General features: G+C 46.1%; 1 protein-coding gene across 1 annotated transcript in view; it reads left to right on the top strand.

Annotated features, from left to right (window-relative positions):
• LOC111144434 (CUB and Sushi multiple domains 1) overlaps window positions 1-22,747 on the top strand; it is a 1,720,260-nt gene that overhangs the window by 1,534,117 nt on the left and 163,396 nt on the right. Inside the window, exons 37-40 of the mRNA XM_022498737.1 lie at window positions 1,606-1,724; window positions 4,835-4,904; window positions 10,349-10,465; window positions 19,471-19,680. Coding sequence (XP_022354445.1) covers window positions 1,606-1,724; window positions 4,835-4,904; window positions 10,349-10,465; window positions 19,471-19,680 — 516 coding nt within the window. The remainder of the gene's footprint in view (window positions 1-1,605; window positions 1,725-4,834; window positions 4,905-10,348; window positions 10,466-19,470; window positions 19,681-22,747) is intronic.

Raw genomic sequence — 22,747 nt, 5'->3', positions numbered from 1 at the left:
GGGGAGCAGGTCAGGGCAGGCCGGTGGACCATTCCTCTGTTGGTGCTGGGAGAGGGGCTTCCTACATGCGCGCTTGTACCTGCAGAACTCGACCTGCCATTTGATCCACTTCAACCTTTCTTTAGTATCAGCTCCAAGCAGTCATGGCTGTTAGCGCGTGGCGAGGCTTGGAGCAGTGTCACGCGTCTAGTTTAATGACATACGGTCGTGAGCATGTCTGGTTCCCCCAAGAGCCGCCGGCCCGGGCTCCGGGCTCTGGGCGCAGAACCTGCTGCTGGGGCGCGTGGGCACCCCGTGGAGTTGCACAGAGCCTGCTTGCGGGTGCGGACTGCGCGGGCTACCGCCCACCTTGGAAGTCTCAGGAATTCTACCACTGACCCTGCGCTCTGTAAGTGGAATCGGACGGGCCGAGGGGCTGTGCACGTGCGCAGAGGAGGGGTGCCTGACCCAGAGCCCGCACGCGTGGATGCAGCCCCGTGTGCAGGGGAGCAGCGCACGTCCTCACCCTGCGCTGGGACCCGCCCCCTGCATAGCCGTTTCCCGCCAGTTTTTGCCTCAGGTTTGATTAAAGACCAGACGACCCACCTTCCCCGTCCCAGCCGCATCACTCAGAGTTCCCCAGTCCCAATCAGCTAACTCATCTGACGAGCTCATGTCTGTTAGTGTGGTAACCAAGACCTGGAGTGAAGCCCAAGGTCACACGGAGAATTTTAAGCTGGGCTGCTCGAGTTAATGTCCTTCCCCCTCTCTTAGCCTGTAAAACCCGTGGGTCCTGTGTAACCAGAGATGAGAGAAGACGTACCACACTGATCAAAAGGATTATTTGCAATCCCCACGTCTTTAGCACCATTTCAGAGGCATTTTTTTTTATTCTATAAAATACCAGAGCTGCATATTTTGTCTATCTGTGCCATGGGGTTCATAGAGAGAGGTTTCAGTGCTAAATACTTAGAGTTAATTTTCTATATTTTAGGCTGAAGGCCACTGTTATGTGATGCATTAAAAAAATTGTTAGTGTCCTAACTAAAGGCATTTCCATCTAGAAAAGTGCCCGATTATAGTCTTGGGACCCATAAGTAGTGGACCTGTTTATCTGCGAACATACTGTTCGTGCGTTTTGTTGTTGTCTTTAAATGAGAGAGATAATACAAAATATTTGTTCTTATATTATGTTTGTCTGGAAGGATAGAATTCCCAGATTCACACTTAAGTTTTTTCATAAAGATGGCCAACTATGTTTGAAAAACCAGAAAGCAAGAGAGGATTGTCATGGGTTTTGCATATTATAAGAAACATAATTTGAAAGGACCTTTTAAAATGTGTATGTGTTGGAATTGGAGTGTGTAATAGGAAACGTGGAAGTAGCAAATTTTATTATTTAAGGAAAAGCTTGATGCACTGCAGACTGAATATGAAATATATTGATGAATTAGCTAAACCTGATTTAATGTCACCCGAAGTCTTCTTGGTAGAGTAATAAGAGAATGGCTCAATGTCTTTGTTCATTTCCTTAGGAGGAGGGAAAAAAGCTATTTTGTTCTTCCAAAAATAAGAATGTTGTTTATATTACATATTTCCTAAGCATTTGTCCCTGCATTTCTACAGCTGTGGGTCTCGCCGCGTGCCAAGAACCAGCCCTTCCCAGCAACGGCATCAAAATAGGAGACCGGTACATGGTGAACGACGTCCTCTCCTTCCAGTGTGAACCGGGCTACACCCTGCAGGTATCCTCCTTTTGAGTGTTGGGAGCAGAGAGGGTTAAACCTAGGAGTCCCTGGCCAGCTCCAGCAGCCAGTGCCTGAGATTTGCTCTCCTGGAGATTAATTTAGTTTCTCACACTTCGTTTGTAAATCAAAGTAGTCACATTAAGCCATGCATGCTGGTAATCTTAATTATAATGTGGAAATAGCTTCTAATGAGGATACACTCTTTCAAAGTTGAGCATCTTGTTTTTTGTAATTATTTTGTTTCAAAATGTATGTTCTCCCCGTATGTATGCAGATAAAATTCTAAGGGACAAAGTAGGGACAGGAGTCTCTTTCAAACTGTCACCCTGACAGCCCCTTTGCACACTGTTCTCATGGTCAGTTGGGCAAATCATCATTCCGTATCTGCTCTGTGCCAGGTACTGTGGTGCTCAGATAATAGCTTTTGGTCATTCCCAAGAAATACTGAAGCACCTTTATCATTTTTAATGTTATATAAAAGTTTTCATGCACTTTCATAACCTCATGTGCACCAGCATTCATTATTTCTGTTATTTTTTCTGGTCTAACCACAAATGAGCTTACTCACAAAATAGTTTCTCTCTGTCACTTAGCATAATTCTTACAGGATTCTCCCTGCCAACAATGACTATTAATAATCGAAGCACGCTTATTACCAAGTCAAGTAGGAAAACTTAAGCCTAATTATGTGTCTCCTCTTGGGTTACTTTAGGTAATAGAGTACTTTTGGCTGTCTGCTTATTACCACACTGAAGCTGATCATATTTTAAGGAAAACTATATTAGTTCTACTCTTTAAGGGACTTAAACAAATGAGCCTGAGGCAGCCTCAGAAAAGCATGCAAAGGTGCCTCTGGGAAGGGACTGCGCTGCGCAGAGTGGCCGCACTCCGTGTGCTGCAGGAAACGGCTCGCAGAGGCTTTCAGACAAGACGTAACCGTGTAACAGTGTGAAGAACCCCAAGTCACTTCCCATGGGTTCCGTGGAGAGGGACACCCCCGTATAGACTGAGAGGCCCTTACTATATCCTTTTTTTTTTCTTTTACATCTGGTTTATAACCGAGCACGTGTCCCGCACGTGACTACTTGCTGCACTCCAGGACCTTCACCTTCTCCCTACCCCTCCGTGATGTCGTTTTGCAGCTGCTGTGGGAATCCTTTTACACACGACGCCTTGGCAGCCCTCAGAGGAGGAAACAGAAAGGAGGGTTCTGGAAGGACCTTCGTGAGGTTGGCTAGTTTACGGAGCTGCTGGCACATAGAGGCCTGCAGACACACAGGGGCAGAGCCCAGCCAGGCCTCTCACTCGCTCTGGCTTTCCAATGCAGACCAGCTGCCGGGTCTTCTTTAGGGCCTGGGCCAACCTTTGACTTCACAAGCTTCTGTGTTTGTCCTTCACAGGAGTGAAAAAGGTTCCTGACTTTTTTTTTTTTTTTTTTTTTTTTGAGTTGCTGATAAGCGACAACACGTTTGCTAACACGTTAACATAATCGCAGCATGTGTTATGACATATCCTTTATGAAGGGCCCCGTTCCTTGTCGCGTTCACACACAGACGTGCACCGGAGCCTCCTGGACATGGCACAGAGGTGCTGTCCCCACGACACATAGACGGAAGGCCGGACCTTTGTGCACTTTGGAATTTCCATCTTCTCCAGCCTTTTATAGGATGAAAAACTGAAAACAGAAAATTCTTATAATTTTAACTAGTGAACACATAGAGTCCTATATTGTTTTGGGTCCATGATACACACTTCAGCTGGAATCTCTAATATCAAATGTTTGTGCCAAAATCAGTAACAGGATATGGTCCAGATTGGTAATAAATGACTGTTTTATTGGTAGTCATCGATACGTGTCTTTAAAGGCCTTTGCACTTTACGTTTGCCATAACTCAGGAAGAAATTTATTAAAGATAATTTATGGATCAGAAAATGAGTGACCACAGAGCATGGACCTCGGCAGGCACGGAAGGTCTTCTTTAAGGATAAGCAGCGTCTCCTCTTGTGTAATGACTTTTTGACACATCAGACAGTGTGATGTGTCTCACAAAAACAAGTTTTGTGGCAGATGAACTGTGCAGGAAACGTTTCTGAGTTTAGGGAATCGGTTTGTCGTTGATAACTGCGTTAGTCCAGATTCCTGGGTGGTGCATCCCTGTGTGGCTGGGATCATGTAACATGAGTTTAAAGATTTGTCTTGGGTTGCCTCTGTGCCAGCTGTGGGCGGCAAATGGAAACTCGCGAGATCAGTACCACGGCTCATGAGACCACCGCGTCACAGGGAGGAAAAGAAATCAAGAAGAGCCGTCTGCACCGCGGTGCCCACTTACCGCCTTCTCTTAGTGTGAGAGAGACTGCAGCCCCACACATTCAGAATTTAATCTGTGGCCATGTGGTTTTAAAACAGAAATAATAGGACACACTTTTCCAAAGGTCGAACGTTGAAAACGTCATATATTTACAGGATAAAGAGACTGTGGGTGACGAGGATTAATTTGATTGTGGCCACAATTATTTGGCACTTTGTGAGCCTGTCTGGTAATAAAACGGATGTTAAGCCTCCTTTTTCTCTGATGAAGGAGGAACTGACCCAGTGCTTTGCGGGACCAGAAGGGGTGTGTGAGCTGTGTGTGAACTCTGAGCAGGCAGGGTGACCAGGACGGTGCCTTCTCAGAAGCCGATTATGTATTATTGACCTTCTGCTCTTCAAACTGATACCTAGCATTTTCTAATCAATCACAGCCTCCCAGATCAAAAGCTGTAACTTCTGATGATTAAACAAAGAAAAAAAGCACAAAGATGTGTCTTTTCCAAGCCATCCCATTAAGCATCAGGGAAGGAGCACGCGGCAAACAGACCCTTGAGAGGGATCCTGCAACATTTTGGTGTTAGTGAAAAGAAATACAGTGGTTACGGATTTTTTTTTTCCCCATCTTGATTCCAAATATGTGGTTCATTGACAAACACTAGCGTATTACTACATGTGTAAATTTAAATTACATGTGTAATTTAAAAAGGAAACCAAAGGAAGTACAGATAGCCTCACACTGAGTCATTAAAACTCTGTCTCTGGTGATGTGAGCTTTATTTCCTGTTCTCTCCAACAGGGCCGGTCCCACATTTCCTGCATGCCGGGAACCGTCCGCCGCTGGAACTACCCGTCCCCGCTCTGCATTGGTACGGCCACCCGCCCCGACGCGTCCTCTCTGCACGTGCTCCAGCAGTCACAGGGCTGCCGGCTCCCACAGCTACTGGCCCGGGCTTCACATGACCCACTTCTAATTTCCCTTCAAATGGTCATTACTTCATAATCACATCAAAATGCAGTAGAAGTGTAGCAAAACCTGAGCTTGCGTCCTGTCCCACGGGGGGACTGGCTCGGCTTTCTCATCGTCTTAGGTCCAGCCTACACGGATTAGATGTAAGACAGTGGGCTCACGGCTCGAAACTCAAATCACTTCCTATCAGAGGGCCAGTGGATTAATTAGGAGAAGGAAGGGACACAGCAGGTCTGAAAGTCTGTGTAGGACTTTAGGCCTTAGGAAAATCAAGTTTCCAGGAACGAAATTCAGAAATAAACATAAGTGATCTGAAGTTGGAGGGAGCGTATATTTTTAGGAGAAACAGGGAGATATGTTTGTTAGGATGGGGATCCAGCCCACCTCTTTAGGGAAAAACCTTCCAAACACAGCACAGCAGGAGGAAAATCTCATGCCCTGAGGTTCATTTGATGTTTTGCCTCGAGGACGTAGTCAGAGTGAGTCCCCGGGCAGAGCAGGAGGTTTTCGTTTATCTCCATTATGGGAAGACCTTGAAGCGTAAGGCCCTGTAACCTTGGCCGGTCTCCCAGGTTACCCAGGCCTCAAGCTTCGCCACCAGCCATCAGCCCGTCCATCTGACTGGAAACCCTCACTTACAGCTCAGGTGACCACAACGTTGTGAGGGGCTCCCCGACCTGTGCAACTCAGTCAGCCTTCACTGCACACTTCCTGCGTTCCTCAAGCCCTGCCCCACCTCCTGAAACCCCTTCCTGGGTGACCCCATCATCCGGATGTTGTCTCAGCTTCCATATTATCGACCGAGTGCAGACAGAGCTCCTCCCCCCGCTGGCTTCCCACCCGAATGGTCCCTAGTTGCGATGGTCGCCTGTTAAGTCCTCGACCGTAGGTTCTCACAGCCTTCTAGCTCCCGACGGACCCCTCCTAACTGACCGCCGTCAGGATGCTAACCTCCAGTCCCCAGTTTCGGGGATCCTCCTACTGTATCAGGGGAGGGAGCGTGTGTGGCTGCTCCTGGCCCTCGGTTCTCCCGCTCACCCACGCTCTGCTCAGAATAGCAATGGCTGGCAGCTTGGCCCTGGCACGGCCTGCTCTCCCACTCTCACTTCCCTGAAGTGCCCGAGGCCACGTCCCTCAAGTCCTGGCCTCTGGGGCCGAAGCCCTTCCTGGTGCCCCACCTGCCGCGAGCTCTGTGCTGGCCCCCAGTGAGGGCCCCAGGCAGGAGGAGAAGGCAACAATCTGTCTTTATGGGAAATATGCTATGAAATGCTGCTATTTTGTTCATCACAGTTTTGTTTTTGTTTTTTTTTTTTCCCCCTTGCATTCCTTTGGATGTTTCCAAATTTTGCACCAACCTGCTGTTTGGGGGCCCAGGCACCCTCCTGAAGTGTGCACCTGGGGCAGGTGCCTCGCTGGTCTGACCCTCAACGGGTTCCCAGCCTCAGGTCGGACCACAGCGATGACAGGGTCATTTCGACCCTGCGGATGGCTCTACTTTCTCTCGTGGAGCTGTGAGGTCCTGGAGCTTGGGTTAGTCTCCCTGTTCCGCCCAGGACCTTGAAGACAGAGCCTGGGCCACTCAGCTCTCCGCTTTGAGCACGTGGTAGGCTCTCAGTGCGATTCCAGAATGCCCAGCAGATGACAACGTGGGTCATCATGGCAAGGACCACGGACACCCGGTTCATAGGCTCTTTCTTGCTTCCCACACGTGGACACTGCCTGGGAAGCACTCGGAAACCCCCATCTCTAGAACACTACCTTTGAGCATCTCTGTGTCACATGAGGCATTTCAGGAGAAAGCGGTCAGCTTTCTGGAATAAAGCATATGATTCTAAAGCCCACAGTAGAGCCCGGAAAGTGTCCTCTAAGCTACTCGCACACTGTGCCGGGTCCATTTGCAGAGGAGGGTGAGAGCTTAGGGTCCCTGCGAGCCTCCACGGGGAAGCAAGAGACTGACTAGCTGCTGCCTCTTCCTCTAAAAGCCTGATTTCCCCTGCCTCCCACAGATCCTAAGTATTAGATGTTTTGTTAGTGATCTGCACCTTCATGACCTTGATCGGGAAACAGATGGAGTTATAGACAGAGGACGATCAACCCGATCCCAGCCTTTAACACAGAGCGGCCGCCTTCATGCTGGTCTCACGCAGGAACAGTGCCGTCCCTGTAATGTTCATCATAGTATATTTGCTTACAAGTGAAAGTCCCTACTGACCAATATCTGTTTTCCTGAAAGTGATTTCTGGGTAAAGTAAGTGTCTAGGCTACCCCGTACCCTAAAACATTGAGGATAGAGATTTGAAATCCCAGCTGTGACCTGGAAGGGAGACACAGAGCAATGGGGGCCAAGCTCAGGGCACTGCCTCCTCCCTCCCTGCCTTTTACTTATAGAACTTCCGTCTTCCTGTTTGTTTTTTCAATGAAGAACCTTCCCTAAAGTTTGGGAATTGAGATATTTTTAACTTTGAAATGAAATCAGCTCCCCATGGGTGTTCACTCAAATGGTGTGTCATGGCTGGCACTCTGTATTATGGGAGGATGTTTTACTCAAATAGTTACCTATAGTAGCCAGTTATAATTGATTTTTATCTTTTATTTTACTCTCCTCCTATATTCGCAAATGTCGAAGATACATCAACTTCCGTAACACTGGCTCACCCCTAACTTTTTATAGGCTGTAGAGAGAGGTTTTTCATTGGAAAACTCACAAACAACCCACGAAAATCTCCAAGTCTGATCTGAGAGATTGAAACGCTTTTTGTTTGTTTGTTTGTTTGTTTTTTGTTTAGCTGTTGGCTGCAAATTAATACGAGCTGGGGGATTTTAAGACTAGAAATCCATAGAGAGATAATATTTTTGTTATTAGCTCTTAGAAATTTTAAGTCCTAAGGAAGATAATTCATATCAAAATGTTCCTCTGCAGGTTTTAATATCAAGCCCATGCTCAGAGCTTAAACCAATATTAACCATTTCAATATCACAACGAGCCCCAGAGCAGCCAAGCTGTTTGCCAGACCCTTCCATCCAGCTGGCATTCCCTATACCATGGGGTCTCTCCAGAGGACATGCCCTGTGCCCTGGAGTAAAATTTCCACATATCATCACAAAAACAAAACAAAACAAAACAAAAAAAACCCAAAACCACAAACCCAGGAAATCTGCACAAAAGAAGATAAATAAATCCAGTAGGATGTAAGATCCCCAGCTATTTGATAGTAATCAGTACCTCATCTTTCAGAGACAACTTATGCCTCATTAACTCTCTGCATGGGGTACCTCATTGCAAGAAGGGGTCTGGGATGGAGGGAGTTTGTCCAGCAGGAAGCAGGAGGGCAGTTTACCAGATGGTGGTGGCCCGGTAAGGCCTGGGAAGGAGGCTGAAACTTGCTTGTAGCATTGAACAAATATGCAATAAGACAAGTCCTTTGGTAGAGATTTTACATATCACAAAGGAAAAAAAGAGGGATGCCCGTCCTTTGGGAGCTCTGTCGGTACGCCCACCCAGTGATGTTTGTGTTTTAGGTAAATTAAAATAGGATTACACTCGTGATGACTGGGTACTGGAGGAATTACGTTATGACTGTCCCTCTGAAAAGAGATCTAGCCCATGGCGAGGCCCTCCCTCTGTCTTCATGACGCCCACAGTTGGCCCGTGTGACCCGAGATGTCACTATCGACGAGGACTCCGTGATCCAGCCACGCGGCCCGCTCTTCATGCGACACGGTCCCACTCCTCGATTGAAGCAGTACATAGATGCTTCTGTTTTATAATTCCCAATCTTTTCCTCTTCTTTTTCATAAAAATCGTGTTCAAAATCAAAAGGCCCTCTTTAAAAATGTCACCTTTACTTCATTTTTGTCGTCATGCTACTGTCACTGATCTGGCGTTTTCACGTCCAACTGCCCTGTGGTTGGACGGACGGACTTGCCCTCACTGTGGGATGAGAGCCCTGCGGGGAGGGGTGACAGTGCTGACCCTTCTTAGGAATGCCAGTTGCCCTCAGCGGAACGGACAGACTCACAGACGAAGCACATCCCAGAGCCAATGTTTCCACATTCCTGGTTTTCCCACAGAGAAGACACCCGAGAGGTCATACACAAACAACAAAGTTCACATTCAGAATTTTACTGGAATTATTCACTCATCCCACAAAAGTGCCTTTTTAATTTTTTTTTAAACCTACATCTTTTTTTTTTTTTTAGATTTTATTTTTTATTTGACAGAGAGAGATCACAAGTAGACGGAGAGGCAGGCAGAGAGAGAGAGAGAGAGAGAAGCAGGCACCCTGCTGAGCAGAGAGCCCGATGCGGGACTTGATCCCAGGACCCTGAGATCTTGACCTGAGCTGAAGGCAGCGGCTTAATCCACTGAGCCACCCAGGTGCCCCCTAAACCTACATCTTTAATAACTTATACAGTGTCAAACCCAGATTAGGATTCCCTAGTTTGGGCCATTACCATATTCACCAGACTTGATTTTTTAAGACTAGTTAGATTTTTTTCCCCATATCAAATGTGCCCTTGACAGGTAAAGTTTTTCTACGTTGGTGATTAAAAAGAAGAGAAAGAAGGAAAAAATAAGAGTGCACTGTAGGCTTGGAGGGGAGATTCAGAGGTCTCTAACAGAGGTTCCTTCCAAAATGGAGTTTGCCTGATAAGAATGTTGTTAGAATAGCAATAAAGCCTTTTGATGCGACTTCCTGCAAAGATGTGACAGCATTTGCATTATTACTTTGAAATATCAGAAATGGCCATTTAATAGGTCACAACTGGTCAAGGGTCAGAATTTCCTCTACTTCCACATATATTATTTGACACGTGTGTTACAAACTCGGTTTTTCCTTCTAGCCAAACCTCAGCTACCGTAGACATAAATTATGGGTAACCTAGGTCAGGCTTCATGGAGACTTCGTTCAAGCCCAGGCACAGCCATGAGTGTAGGTTTCCGGGGAAGAAGGTGTTGGAGGGCTAAACTCCAATGCCTAAAAGAACTCCAGCGGTAACTATCCTGCTAAAAAGATTGGTCCTGGAAACCGATGGAGCTGGTCCCATATTCTAGTTGTGTTGTTCAAGCAAATTACTTCATCCGTTCAGGCTCGGTTTCCTAATCTGTAAAAGGGGTAATAGTAACACCAACTGTTTTAGGGTTTTATAAGAATTAAGTCATGCAATGTGTTTACTCAGCCTGGTAGGCAGCACATGGTTACCAGGGAATAAATAGTAGGTAATACTCCCACTCAATACATCGCCACCAGTCACCTGAAAGTCATGGGGATGCAGGTGGAGTTAAATCCCTGTGCTAGAAAGCGATGGCCCCAGCACTAAGCATGCCTGTCCACTTCACAGCAACCTGCGGAGGGACGCTGAGCAGCATGGGGGGCGTGATCTTGAGCCCAGGGTTTCCGGGCGCTTACCCCAACAACCTGGACTGCACGTGGAAAATCGAGCTGCCCGTTGGCTATGGTAAGTGAAAGCATTTTTTTTTTTTTTAATTCCTAAAACTTCAACTTTTTAATTTCTGTCTTGGAAAGAATTCACCTGAATGAAAAATGCACCTTATTCAATTGTTGACGTAACTGTCTTCAATTGAAAGTGGCTTAGAAATTTAAATAAGGCTTTGGTAGAATAACTTCAGGAACAGACAGTTATTAAAAAATCAGTTCAGCCATGCAGCTCTTTTCAGGGCAAATTAAATTAGATGGATGATGATAGAGTAGGCACATGGAGTATAAAATGCAGCATCCCTAATTCAGTTATCCATCTTTTTATTCATAGTACCACCTTCTACAGTCTGTTTCTGGGATGTAGTAATGGTTGTTGTTTCTTTGGTATGATTTTGAAGTCTTTTTCAAGTTATGACACACTTTAGGACTGTTCTATAAATTTTTGTAATTATATATTGCATTGATTTAGGTTCACAAAAATGGCTTTTTATAATATTTACTTAGGAACTTTCAGGTTCTCTACCTTAAATAATGGATAATTTAAATCATTATGAACACTAAAATTTCATTATGGCCTTTTCCAGAAATTCATAGTCTGTAAAATTTTGATTCCCTATCATGCCTTTCTTTGTCTGTGTCATGATTTCCTTCATATTTGAGTTCATTAATTTGGGTTTTCCCCACCTGTGAATTTCTCCCAAGCCCCCACTGGTAGGTGTACCAAATAAGGTCCTCACTGAGTGTCCTAGGAGATGGTGATTGAGAACTCATCTACTAAGTGAAATGTCAGTTGAATGATGAATGAACTTAAACCTAAGTGGAAACCCCTGCCCTAGAAGATCATATGGTTCATTAGGTTTTCAAAGCTTTGACTTAAGAACCTGTACCAGGAGTGGCAGCAGCACCAGGAGTGCAGATGCAGAGGAGTGTCTACTTGCTCAGCAGAGAGCAACTAAGAGGCATTGTGGGCAGGAGGGCTTGGCGGATGTCGATCAGGTGTGCGAGCATGGCCATGCTGTGGACAGATATGGAGTTTTACACAGGGAAATGAGGCAGTGTGGAAGGGGGAACCTCATGGGACGTTCATGTCCATTGAGCTCTTTAAGGGGCCAGCCAGGGAGTGAGTGGGGAGAGGAAGGTGAGCAACCACAAAAGGACTACAGAGGCTCTCTACTTCTTCCAGGATTTTTAGTGTAGTTTTGTTTTTTAATCATCAGCTCCAAGCAGTGGGGAAGTAGTTCTGCCCCATGTTCAATCAACATTAGCTCAGCTTTTCTCACAAGTGCCATCTGTGTCCCTTCCATGGGGATCTGAGATATGGATGTGGTGGATGCAATGGTTGAACCAGGCAGGGGGTTTGGATCGGACACGCCTGTGACCCCCGTATTCCAGCAGCATCTGAAGGCCGTTGAGGGTCATGGGTTTATTAGACAAATGACCTCAGTAGTTAAAAGCAGAGATTCAGAGAAACACAGGCCCACTGCAGCGCTGACTGCTGGGGCGTGGTCTACTGAAACGGGATATGTGCTTTCCTCATCTGAAAAGCCAAAAGAGCCACATAGGGTTATGGCGAAGACGAACTGAAACAATTCAGAGGCGTTCAGCACAGGGCTTGGCACTGTAAACAGCAAAAGCAGAGAAGAAAGGACTCAGCAGGTTTATTATTATTATTGTTATTATTATTCCAAGTATGTCCCACTTTCAAATCTCATGAGGAATATATTATTCATAAGTAGATATAAATATTTCATTATCTTGTTTTTCCAACTTGACCATTCTGTGATGGAGAAGGTTATTGTCTGGCATTTTTCCTCGTGTTGCTTACCCATGAGCCAAGATGAAAGATAATAATTCAGGGGGAAAGTCAGCCAAGTTGTCTTAGGGTCATGGTCTATGAACTCAAGCAAAATATTTATTTGAAGAAATGCCAAAATGAAAGAAAAGATTTATGAGATGTTACAATTAAAACGATTTAAGTCTTTAAATATTTGATATTGCATGCTATTGGGTTTTGAAAGCATCTTGAAGAAAAGGCAAAAAGAAATTTTATGTCTTAAATCCTAAATATGTATAAAATAGTGTCACTATCCCTACCTCTTTAGAATAAATGTAGTTATGCTTCAGAATGCAGTTGAGCCATGAGCAACCTGGGGTTTGGGGTGCTGACCCAGTATAGTCAAAGATTCAAGCATAACTTTTGATTCCAAAACAATTTAATTAATAATAACCTACTGTTGATCAGAAGCCTTATCAATAACATGAATAGGTGATGAACACACGTCATATGTTGTATTTTCATTATGTACTGTATTCTTACAATAAAGTGAGCTAGAGAAAAGAAAATGTTAATAAGAAAATCTTAAGGAAGAGAAAATACATTTATAGTTCTGTGCTGTAAAAAATCTACATTGTTCAAGAATCAACTGTAATATTACAGATTCAATGTCATTGAAGGCCCCGGGTTTGCTTGTGATAAATTTTATCTATAAATATCCTTCTAAACATGAAGTTACAAATGAGGGAGAAGGCGTGTAAGTGGTAGAGGTCCCTCGACACAGTGAATATTTGAGGTTTTTTCATCCCTGCTAAAAAAAACTTTTTGAGGTTTAAAAATTAAAAAAAGAGCAATTAAAAAGAGCATTTTGCTGATGTCGAGAAAACTTTACATCCTAACTTTCAACCCCCCATGACATTTTTGAAACTCTTGAGTCAGTTTATTTTATCCATGTCTGCCATTGCTCCCTTATAGTAACAGGACCCAAAACACCACCCCTAGCCTTGCTCTCAAACACACACATTTGAGCTCCCCATTTTCAGCTGCCTGTGATGTCTTTTCATCTGGGGCACCCAAAGGTGTCACAGATTCCATTCAAATTCAGATTCATCACTTTCTTCTTCTCTTTTCCTCAGTCTGTCCCACGGTGGATTCTCCTATTTCACTCCTTCTCTGTATCTCCAGCACTACTGTTCTCTTCACGGCTTCCCTTTCCCTCAGCCTTATCTTGACCACAGGTTCCCCTATACCCACCCAAGTCATAGGCAGACATCAGATCACTGCCCTGGATATTTTGAGAAAGGAAGTTTGGGTTTGGAACTCAGGAATCTGAAAGTTTAAGTTAAACACTCCAGAAGTTTCTTATCACAGAAACAAACAGCAGCATAGCGAAGATGAGCGTCATGGACCTTAATAATAATTTCTTCCCTCTCTGATCTCCCATATTGTGTCCTATTAGTGGGACAGATAAGGAGATTGGGCAGATATGTTTCTAGAGATGTCACTGCAGATGTTTAACCTGGAAAATTCCTGCTGTTAGGATGATTTTGGTAAGCAAGTTGGAAAGCATTTCCTCCTTCAATGCATAATGTGATGGATACTTTACAATAAAAATGTGGTAGAGCTAATCAGCTCTTCCAAGTGAACATGGGCATTGACACATTGCTGTTGCTACTCACCACCTGCCCCTATTCTAGTTCGCCTGCACGTGTGTTTGTGTGTGTGTGTGTGTGTGTGTGTGTGTGTGCACGTGTGTCTCTGTGGGGGTTGGGATCTCCTAACAGCCCTTTCTCTGTCTGAGGTTTGGGAAACCATTTTAAACAATGTACGTTGTAGTATCTCTGGGAAGTTCATCAAGAAGTGGGAGCGGTGGGGGTATTGCTTACGTAAGGCACAGAGAGAAGACCAGTTATTGTGAATATGTACTTAAACTTGCAATACTAAGTACCAAGGGAAATGATCGCTTAGCCCAGTGGTTCTCAGATTGGGCTGCGTACAGGAATAATTAGCAGGAAGGGGTCCGGTAGTTACAATGAAATTCCTGTGGCGGCCCCCTCCATGCTCTCTCTCAGCACTGCTGGCCAGACAGGGAAAGGGGATCCAGAGTTTTCTTAAAAATAAATTCCATTTCAATATTTTTACAGTTAGTTTCCTCATTTCTTCAAATGCTGGGGATCTGCACATGCATTTCTGGGTTCTTAATTTTCAGGTGTGGTTTTTGGTTGTTCGGGGCATTGGTGACTATTGTACTGGGGAGCCCAGATGCTTCAGCTTCCCTAGCTACCTGAACGACACGCTGATGCAGAACATGGTATCACTGCCTTTCTTGATGTTTTTCAGTCATGGAGGATTTTCCTCAGGGTAGTTGGGGTCTTTCCGTGCAACTGCATTGTGTAGGACTGCCCGAGAGCTTCTCCAGTTCATTAGTAAAGCCGCTACAAGCTCAGAGAAATAACCTTTTGATTATCCCATTCTCTCCCATGCCCAAGGTTAGTCGATAGTTTAAACAGGCAAAAGGAATAGTGGCTTTGCCAATATGTGAAAACCAGCTTTGTCTCCCATTGCTAATTATTCGTTCCAGTGGTAACTATTTCCTGCATCCTGTCTCAGGCAGAGAACTCGGCTCTCCCAGTGATGGGGGGACTTCGAGCCAAGGGATGGACAGCAGGTGTCCTGAGTGCTCATGTCTGGGGGCTCTGAGTTGAGTAGAAAGCTTAGCACTATCAGTCACTGTGCCATGGATTTGCACAAATTACCACAATGGTTTTGAACCTCATTTCCTTACCTTTAAATTAAATATCATTGGGGCGCCTGGGTAGGTCTCTTGGTGAAGCGTCTGCCTTCACCTCAGGTCATGATCTCAGGGTCCTGGGATGGAGCCCTGTGTCTGGCTCCCTGCTCAGCGGGGAGCCTGCTTCTCCCTCTCCCTCTGCCCCTGCTCCTTCTCCCTCCCTCTCGCTCTGTTGCTCTCACTCGTGTGCGCGCTCTCTCTAATGAATAAATACAATATTTAAAAATGATAATAAATCAAAAATAAGCAGAATAAATAAATATCATAAAGCACGATTCTCACAGGGCTCTTCTGAAACAATGTAACGCCTGATGCGAGGAAGGGGCTATTGGGTTGTTGGCTGCTTTTTGCTCTAAGGATTTTTGTGTCATTTTCTTTCCTTTTCGCAGATTTGGGTTGCTGTTTTGTGTTGCTTTGGCACAAGCCTCATCGACACAGAATGTCTGTCTCTATTTTCTCGAATTTTTTAAAGTCACAGTCAGCAGACATGCAACCACGTTTTTGTTTGTTTGTTTTTGTTTTTGTTTTTGTTTTTTTTTAAGATTTTATTTATTTATTTGACAGACAGAGATCACAAGTAGGCAGAGAAGCAGGCAGAGAGAGAGAGGGGGAAGCAGGCTCCCTGCGAGCAGAGAGCCCGATGCGGGACTCGATCCCAGGACCCTAAGATCATGACCTGAGCTGAAGGCAGTGGCCTAACCCACTGAGCCACCCAGGCGCCCCTGTTTGTTTGTTTTTGCTTTATCGTTGCCTTTCATGTTTAAAAACCACCCTCCGGCTCTGCATGTCCCGCTGTCCAAACTGACCATGTCTTTGGCCATCTCGGGCATGTGCAGGGAGGCTGTGAAGGACTCTCCAGAGCGTTCACTCAGCTCTAAACTGCGAGCTGCTTTGCCGGAGTTCATGACGCACCGGAGGTGTTTACTAGAGCACGTTGTATTCACAAGGTCTATCGACTAGAGCACGAGGTTTAACTCAGAAGTCACGGCCACATTAGTGTTTAAAGTTTTGTCAAATCCAAAGTCAAAAACCCTTTGTGCGGGTGACTTTTACTGACACTTGGTTTTCGGTGCGAACGGTGATCAGATGAGCACAGCGTTAACGCGCTATGTCAGTCACCAAATGGACATTCAGGTGGATTCTTGTCACAGTGACACGTTTTTACAGAGATAGTAAGAGGACAGCTAAGTACTGCTTCTGTCAGTCCCTTCGTTCTGGCTTCATGACGCCAAACTCGACACAAGTCACTGAAATTATGATAGCTGAGTAATTCCGTTTTAAACCAGATTAACGCTGGCTCTATTCTGTTCCATTTCCTGATGTGTATTAGCAGGTTTGAAATGTGGCTGGGTACTTTATCCTGCTTAAAATGCTAATTTTCTCCTAAAATTGTAATTGTCATTATTCTATTTCCATGTCAAGTTTAATCCCAAATCAGTAAGGACGACTCTTACTGTTTCCGTCACTTGGAGATTTTGTCCGTCTTTGACGGCTTCGCCCCTGACCAGTTTGCCGCCTTCGGTTTCTTCCCCGACTATGTCATTCCGTGAATTTCAAAATGTATCTCTGGACAAATACATCCGAGGTCTGCGTGTGCATATCTGAAATGAGCCGATTTGAAGCCATTTCCCTGCTCTTTGATTTGATTTGATCCCCAAATTGTGAATGTGTTCTGTGAGTGTCTGGTCTCACGCTAATTCCCCATGGTCGCCGCACTTTGGGACATAGACAGAAATGTCAGTAATTCTGGGGTTGTTTGTGGTTGCTCCCGTGTCCGCGTTATGCCTCATGGTGATGAATGTGATGGGTGCCCCTGAAATTCCAGACCACAGGGCTCAGCAGCCCTGACCTAGGCACAGACTCACTCAGAAAAAGGACAGGTTATTAGTAATAAGCTCTCTTATCAGATCTCTGGGCCCTGCTACAAAAGGAAACCTTGTTTCTAATTCAACAGTGAGTGAGGGAATAAATCCAGTGCGTGTGCAGGTTGCTAAGTTGTCCAGGAGCTCAGCTGCCTGAGTGTGGACGGGGCCTTCAGAGTCCAGAGATCCACTAGTCCTCCCTCCCCTCCTCCCTCTTTAAATTAAGTATCTTCCTCCCCTCCTCCTTCCTCCCTCCTTCCCTCCTCCTCTTCTCCCTCCTTCCCTCTTCCCTTCCTCCCCTCCTTCCCTCCTCCCTCTTCCCCCCCCCCTTCCCCCCACCTTCCCTCCTCCCCTCCTCTCTCCTCCAGTCCTGTCCTTCTCTCCTTCTCTCCTTCCTCCCTCAATCCCCCCCACCCTTTTTTCTGCTTCCAAATTTGACCAACATATTTGCTGAAATTTAGGAAAAAAAATGAACACTTCATTGATGGTTCTTCAACAAAGTGAATTACTTAACATTTTTAAAATATTTACAGACTTGTTTTAAGTTGTAGTATTACCGCCTACTCCTATATTGTATGTAACACTGGGGTGGCCACGACCAGGGCAGACCAGGATCCCTCTTCCCTGATGGCTCAGGTGCAGCTAGTGTCATAGGAATTTAATTACTCATTCTAAAATGATTCTAAGTTTTGATTGACTGGTTGAAGATCTTTCCCTGAGGTCAGGTTTTTCTCCTGCTTCTTGCTTCCTGGTTCCCTTCCTCAAGTTTCCCATGTTCTTTTATGTTTTTAAGTCTATTTTATTTTATTTTATTTTATTTTATCTTATTTTCAGGAATCTCTACACCCAAGGTAAGGCTTGGACTCTTGGCTCTGAGATCAAGAGTCACACACTTTTCCAACTGAGCCAGCCTGAGGTTTCCCACATTCTATTCCTTCCGTCCTTCCTCTCGCTGTCACGGTTGAACAGACTTAACACAAGCAGCCTTCTCCAATCTGAACTGGAATATTTCCGGCATCTTGAGGTTGTTAGCTCTCGCGCAGCCCATTTGCAAACCAGGAGCATGAGCATTTCGCCAGCTGGACTCAGGTGTGAATGTAGCTCTGCGTGTCCGTTGCTGCCCTGGACATAACACCCAGCACCCCAGAGCCTTCGCTTGCTCGCCTGTCAAATCGTGATGGTACTGATAAGGACTTTGCTGGGTAATTGCGAGAAAAGTGTTTGCTTGGTGGTTGGCCTCACATTTACTCCCAGACACAAACAGCCACTGATTATCCCTCAATGCTTCCTCACAAAGTTCTCTCCATCATCGATAGAATCATTCTTCTGGGATCACGATCCGTGTCCTGAGTGCCTGTGTTTCTCTTTCCTACTCTACTTGGACTTTTCTTCCTCCTTTTGCACTGAATGCTGCTCGTGATAACTGTATTCCCCATCAGTATCTAAGTAGAAACGTTTATTATCCTTTTTCTTCTGCGTACACTTACGTGAGGCAACACATGTAAGCATTATCTTCAGTTTTCCAGACCTAGCAAGCATGTGTCAGATATATTAGATGAGAAGTAAAAATAAAGCTTCTCTTAGTGATCAAGGGAGAGAATACACAGAGTAACGCTTTTCTCATGGGTTGGGAGAATAATTGGTAATGGCTATTGGAATTCTCCGTTTAGGCTTTACAAACCTAAATTAGTTGCATGGATTTATGTAAAAACAAATGCCTTTTGAGCCCTCTGTCAACTATTTAAGTGACTTAAAATATTTCAGTCACAGTAGTCAAATAAATTTTCAAAAAATGCCACGAAGTTATAACAAATAACTAAATGATTCTGATTTTGATTTCCTCTAAATCTGACATTCTTCTAAATTATCAAGAGGAATTTCCTCTAAATGCTTCTAAATTATCCTCTAAGATGAATATGATACCAGTGACACTGGTCATTTGGACAGTCCTTTGGTGTGCGACCCGTGCCAGGCTCTTGACTGAAGTGTGTAAATTACAGTGGGATTTTTGGATCGGGTTTCTTGCAAACATCCATAATGTGCTTCGTGTGCATGACACAATTGAAATGATCACTTGTTAAACTAGCAAGTCTCTCGTGTGGCGGGACGACCATCCATTTAAAGGCCACTTGGAAAGCCTAGGGCATTTTCTTAGACCCATTTTGGCTTCTTTCTCGATAAAGTTGTAAATGAGCACACGGATGATTAGACACAGAATTACAACCTTGCGTTTATGGCTGTAATAATGTAACAGAGCTGGACAAAATCATTGCCAGGTGCAAGTGCCAGTCATTATTCTAAGTATTGTACCTGCATGTCTCTGTGATGTACTCCTGGTAATCACACTGCACCAAGCCGCTGACTTTAGGGACGTTAATGACGCGGACGAAGATCACAGCGGCAGTGGGTGGCACAGGCGACACTGAACTGAGGTGTGTTGTGGCAGGAGCTGGGAGCTGTCTGGCACCCAGACTGAGCTGTTCTGCCTCCTGGAGAATTCGTGTGGGGAGACCAATAGAGTTTGAATCACTTTGGATAAGCATTGATCTTACACATTTTGATAGTCACTTCCATTAATTTTGCGTGTTTTTTCCCAGGTGCGCATATTCAGTTTCTGAATTTTTCTACGGAAGCTAATCACGACTACCTGGAAATACAAAACGGCCCCTACCACACGAGCCCCATGATCGGGCAGTTCAGTGGTCCGGACCCCCCCTCCGCCCTGCTCAGTACGACGCACGAAACGCGCATCCACTTCTACAGTGACCACTCCCAGAACCGGCAAGGGTTTAAGCTCGCTTACCAAGGTAAGGGATCCACGACGTGCGGACATGCCTCCTCCCTTGAAATGGTACTGAAATACAGACCTCCGCGTTTGGTGAAACCTGTGTGCGACTGGGCCCAGGGGCTTCCGGCCACGTCACAGAGCCCAGGCTGCCCGTGTCCACACAAACGGAGGCACGGATGAGGAGCACGGCCCGCCCGGCCGGCTGTCACCACAGCCTCACACTCAAGCCTTGCCAGCGGTCACTGCCTCCCCACGGCCGACATCACACTCCTGAGTCACCCACTCAGCATCACACCTCCTCCCACTTGTCACTGTCCTCTGAGCCGCGGGTCCATCGTGTCCCTTCCAGACCAAGGAGCGAAGAGTCCGCTCCCAGTGGCAGTGGGACTGGCAGTGTCCCTCATGCTTGGGACCTTGTCTCAGCTCAAAAGAGTGTCTAAAGGTATTATTGAAGCCGTTTCACATGACGTCAGAGAACCAGTCCAGTGCCTGGATTTCTTCTTTCCTCAAACCACCTAAATATAAGACTCTTAGACGAGTCTGAACCCAGCATTATTGAGCCATTTCTGACATGGGAGAAAGCTCGACATTTTCCTCTTGTACCCAATAATTTAGGAGGCCTTTCTTGAATATTGTTAAGTCAGACGAAGCTGAGAATGTCAATAGAGCTTTTTTTCTTGTTTTTCAAGGTGGTTAAATCCTCGCTTTCTTTAATTATGTAGACTGAGTTTGAAATTAAGGGCTTTACTATTTTCTTACTAAAAGGTGATGGTATTTTATGTTGAAGTTTTAGACATTGTTACTTAAGTCGTTACTTAGATATAAAATATACATTTATATTTCCAAACTTGGGGTCTCTTCAAATACAAAGTCCAGGTAGGAGGCCAAAACGGGGGAATAAAGGCCAGGGAGGAACAGGGCAGGAGGCGTGATAAACCCTCAGTGGGCACAGGGTCTTCATTGCTTCCAGCTCGACCTCCTCCCCTCATCCCTTAGGAAAGTGTCACCTCCTGCTTGGGAGATGCGCATGCACACACACACACACTCAGGTGCACATACACAGGTGTGTGCGTACACAGGAGTGAACAAACACGTGTGTGTACTCACAGGGACACACACAGAAGTGCACACAGAGACACACAGCTGCACACACATACACAGGCATGTGCACACACACAGGTGTGAACACATGTACACACACAGACTCATGCACACACAGGGCCGCACACACACACAGGCATGCAAATGTACACAGGCACACACACAGGTGCACACAGACACACACACACACATACAGAAGCACATACATGGGGCACATACACAGGCATGTGCACACACATGGGTGTGAATAGACACAAGTACACACAGACTCATGCACACACAGGCCACACACACACATAGGCATGCACACGTACACAGGCACACACAGGTGCACACAAAGACACACGCACACACATACAGAAGCACACACACAGGTGGGCCCACACACATCTATTTACATGTAATTTTTAGTGTATCTTTGACTCGTATTTCTTCAGCTTCCCATTTCCGGGAGAGATTTCTTGAGCCTTCGTGGACAGCGGCTTTCTCCGTTTCCATCTCTTCCCACCTTGTCTTTCCTGTGCTTATTCAGCCTTCCAGCCACTGTCGCGCCCCTGCGGCACCCCCATGTGCTCACCCCCATGGGCATGCATCCTGTCCTGTGCTCCTCGGTGGCGTTCCCCGCCTCCCCCACTGCTGGCTCGGTGCCCCCTCCCCTGCTCTGCGGGACTACACATCTCTTTTGGTCCACCAGTGGCTTCCTTCTCCTTTGCTCTTGGACTCACAACTTCCATGCAGGTCTCCCTTGGAGCCCCCTGTTTTCATTGTTCACTTCCCCTGAGTGTCCCCAACACTGCTGGATTCAGAGGCGGCGGCCGCGACGAGCAGTGGATAGATCTCCTGCTAATCTCACCCATTCAAGTTCCACACGCCCTAGAACCAGATGTCTGTCTGTTGCTGCCCCGACCCCCGGCTTCATGCCGGCGTTGGAACCCTGTGTGCAGCACTGAGCACACGGTTCGCTTTTCCGGGTCGGCTCATCTTCCCGTCTTCCCCAGCCCTCTGAGTAAACAGGGCATATTTTAGATGGTTGTTTGGGCTGTAAACCCGGGGCTACTCGTGACTCCTTGTCCCTTCTGCTGCCCCAGATGCTTTGCCATCATCCCTGCCCCAGCTCCGCTCTATCTCTTGGGTCCCGGCAGGTCCCTCTGTCTACATTACACACCTCCTCCTAACCAGCCTCATCTTTCTCCTAGAAAACTGTCAGACGCTTAAAACTCTTCAACACATTGATTCTTCTTACTTCAGAGACTAAGGCATGAACACCCCTGGTATCTACAATTAAATGCCAAGCAACCTGAGACTTAGTAGGGAGACATGTTATTGGAAGGCATTGTTTATGGCCCTGGGGGAAGAGGTCTATTGCAATAGAAAGAACAACGCTCTAACCATAAGATCAGCACAGGTCTTCAGGGTTAGGCAAAAGGGGTCTTCCTCTACAGAGAAGAGGGACAAGCCTATGGGCACTGGGCGTGGGGAAGCCCGAGAGGTCATGGTGGGCGGTGGGCTGGAGAAGGTCTTACCCAGAGGCAGACCTGCTCACAAGAGCATTGGCCGCTGGCTCCAGTGGAGGGTGCCAAGGTAGGGGGACCTGTGGAGGGAGACACATGCCGAGTTAGCATGCGTTTTGTTCTGACCCATCAGCGAGAACAAGCAGCTCAGCTAACCATTTCCCAGACCAAGAATGAGAATTTGGAAGGTATATGCCTCATCAGGTCCTAGGCAAACACAGGTGCTCCCGAGTCTTACCTAGGCTGTAGGGTAGAGGAAGGTCGTGGAATGAAGGCATTTCTGGGAACAGAGAAGGGAGAGAGGGTGTGTGTGTGTGTGTGTGTGTGTGTGTGTGTGTGTGTGTGTGTGTGTCTTGGGAGGCTTCTCTCCCCTTTCCTGGTGAGAAGGCTTCTGCAGGTGTCTGAGAGAGATGTGCGTTTCACTTCAACACATCCTCCCTTTGCCATGTCCCTTCATCTGTTCATGTGGCTGAA

The sequence above is a fragment of the Enhydra lutris genome, unplaced genomic scaffold (genome assembly GCF_002288905.1).
Source record: "Enhydra lutris kenyoni isolate GAN:26980312 unplaced genomic scaffold, ASM228890v2 scaffoldscaffold11, whole genome shotgun sequence".
Taxonomy (NCBI): domain Eukaryota; kingdom Metazoa; phylum Chordata; class Mammalia; order Carnivora; family Mustelidae; genus Enhydra; species Enhydra lutris.
The sequence above is the reverse complement of the archived record's forward strand: the minus strand, read 5'-3'. Positions and strand labels throughout refer to the sequence as shown.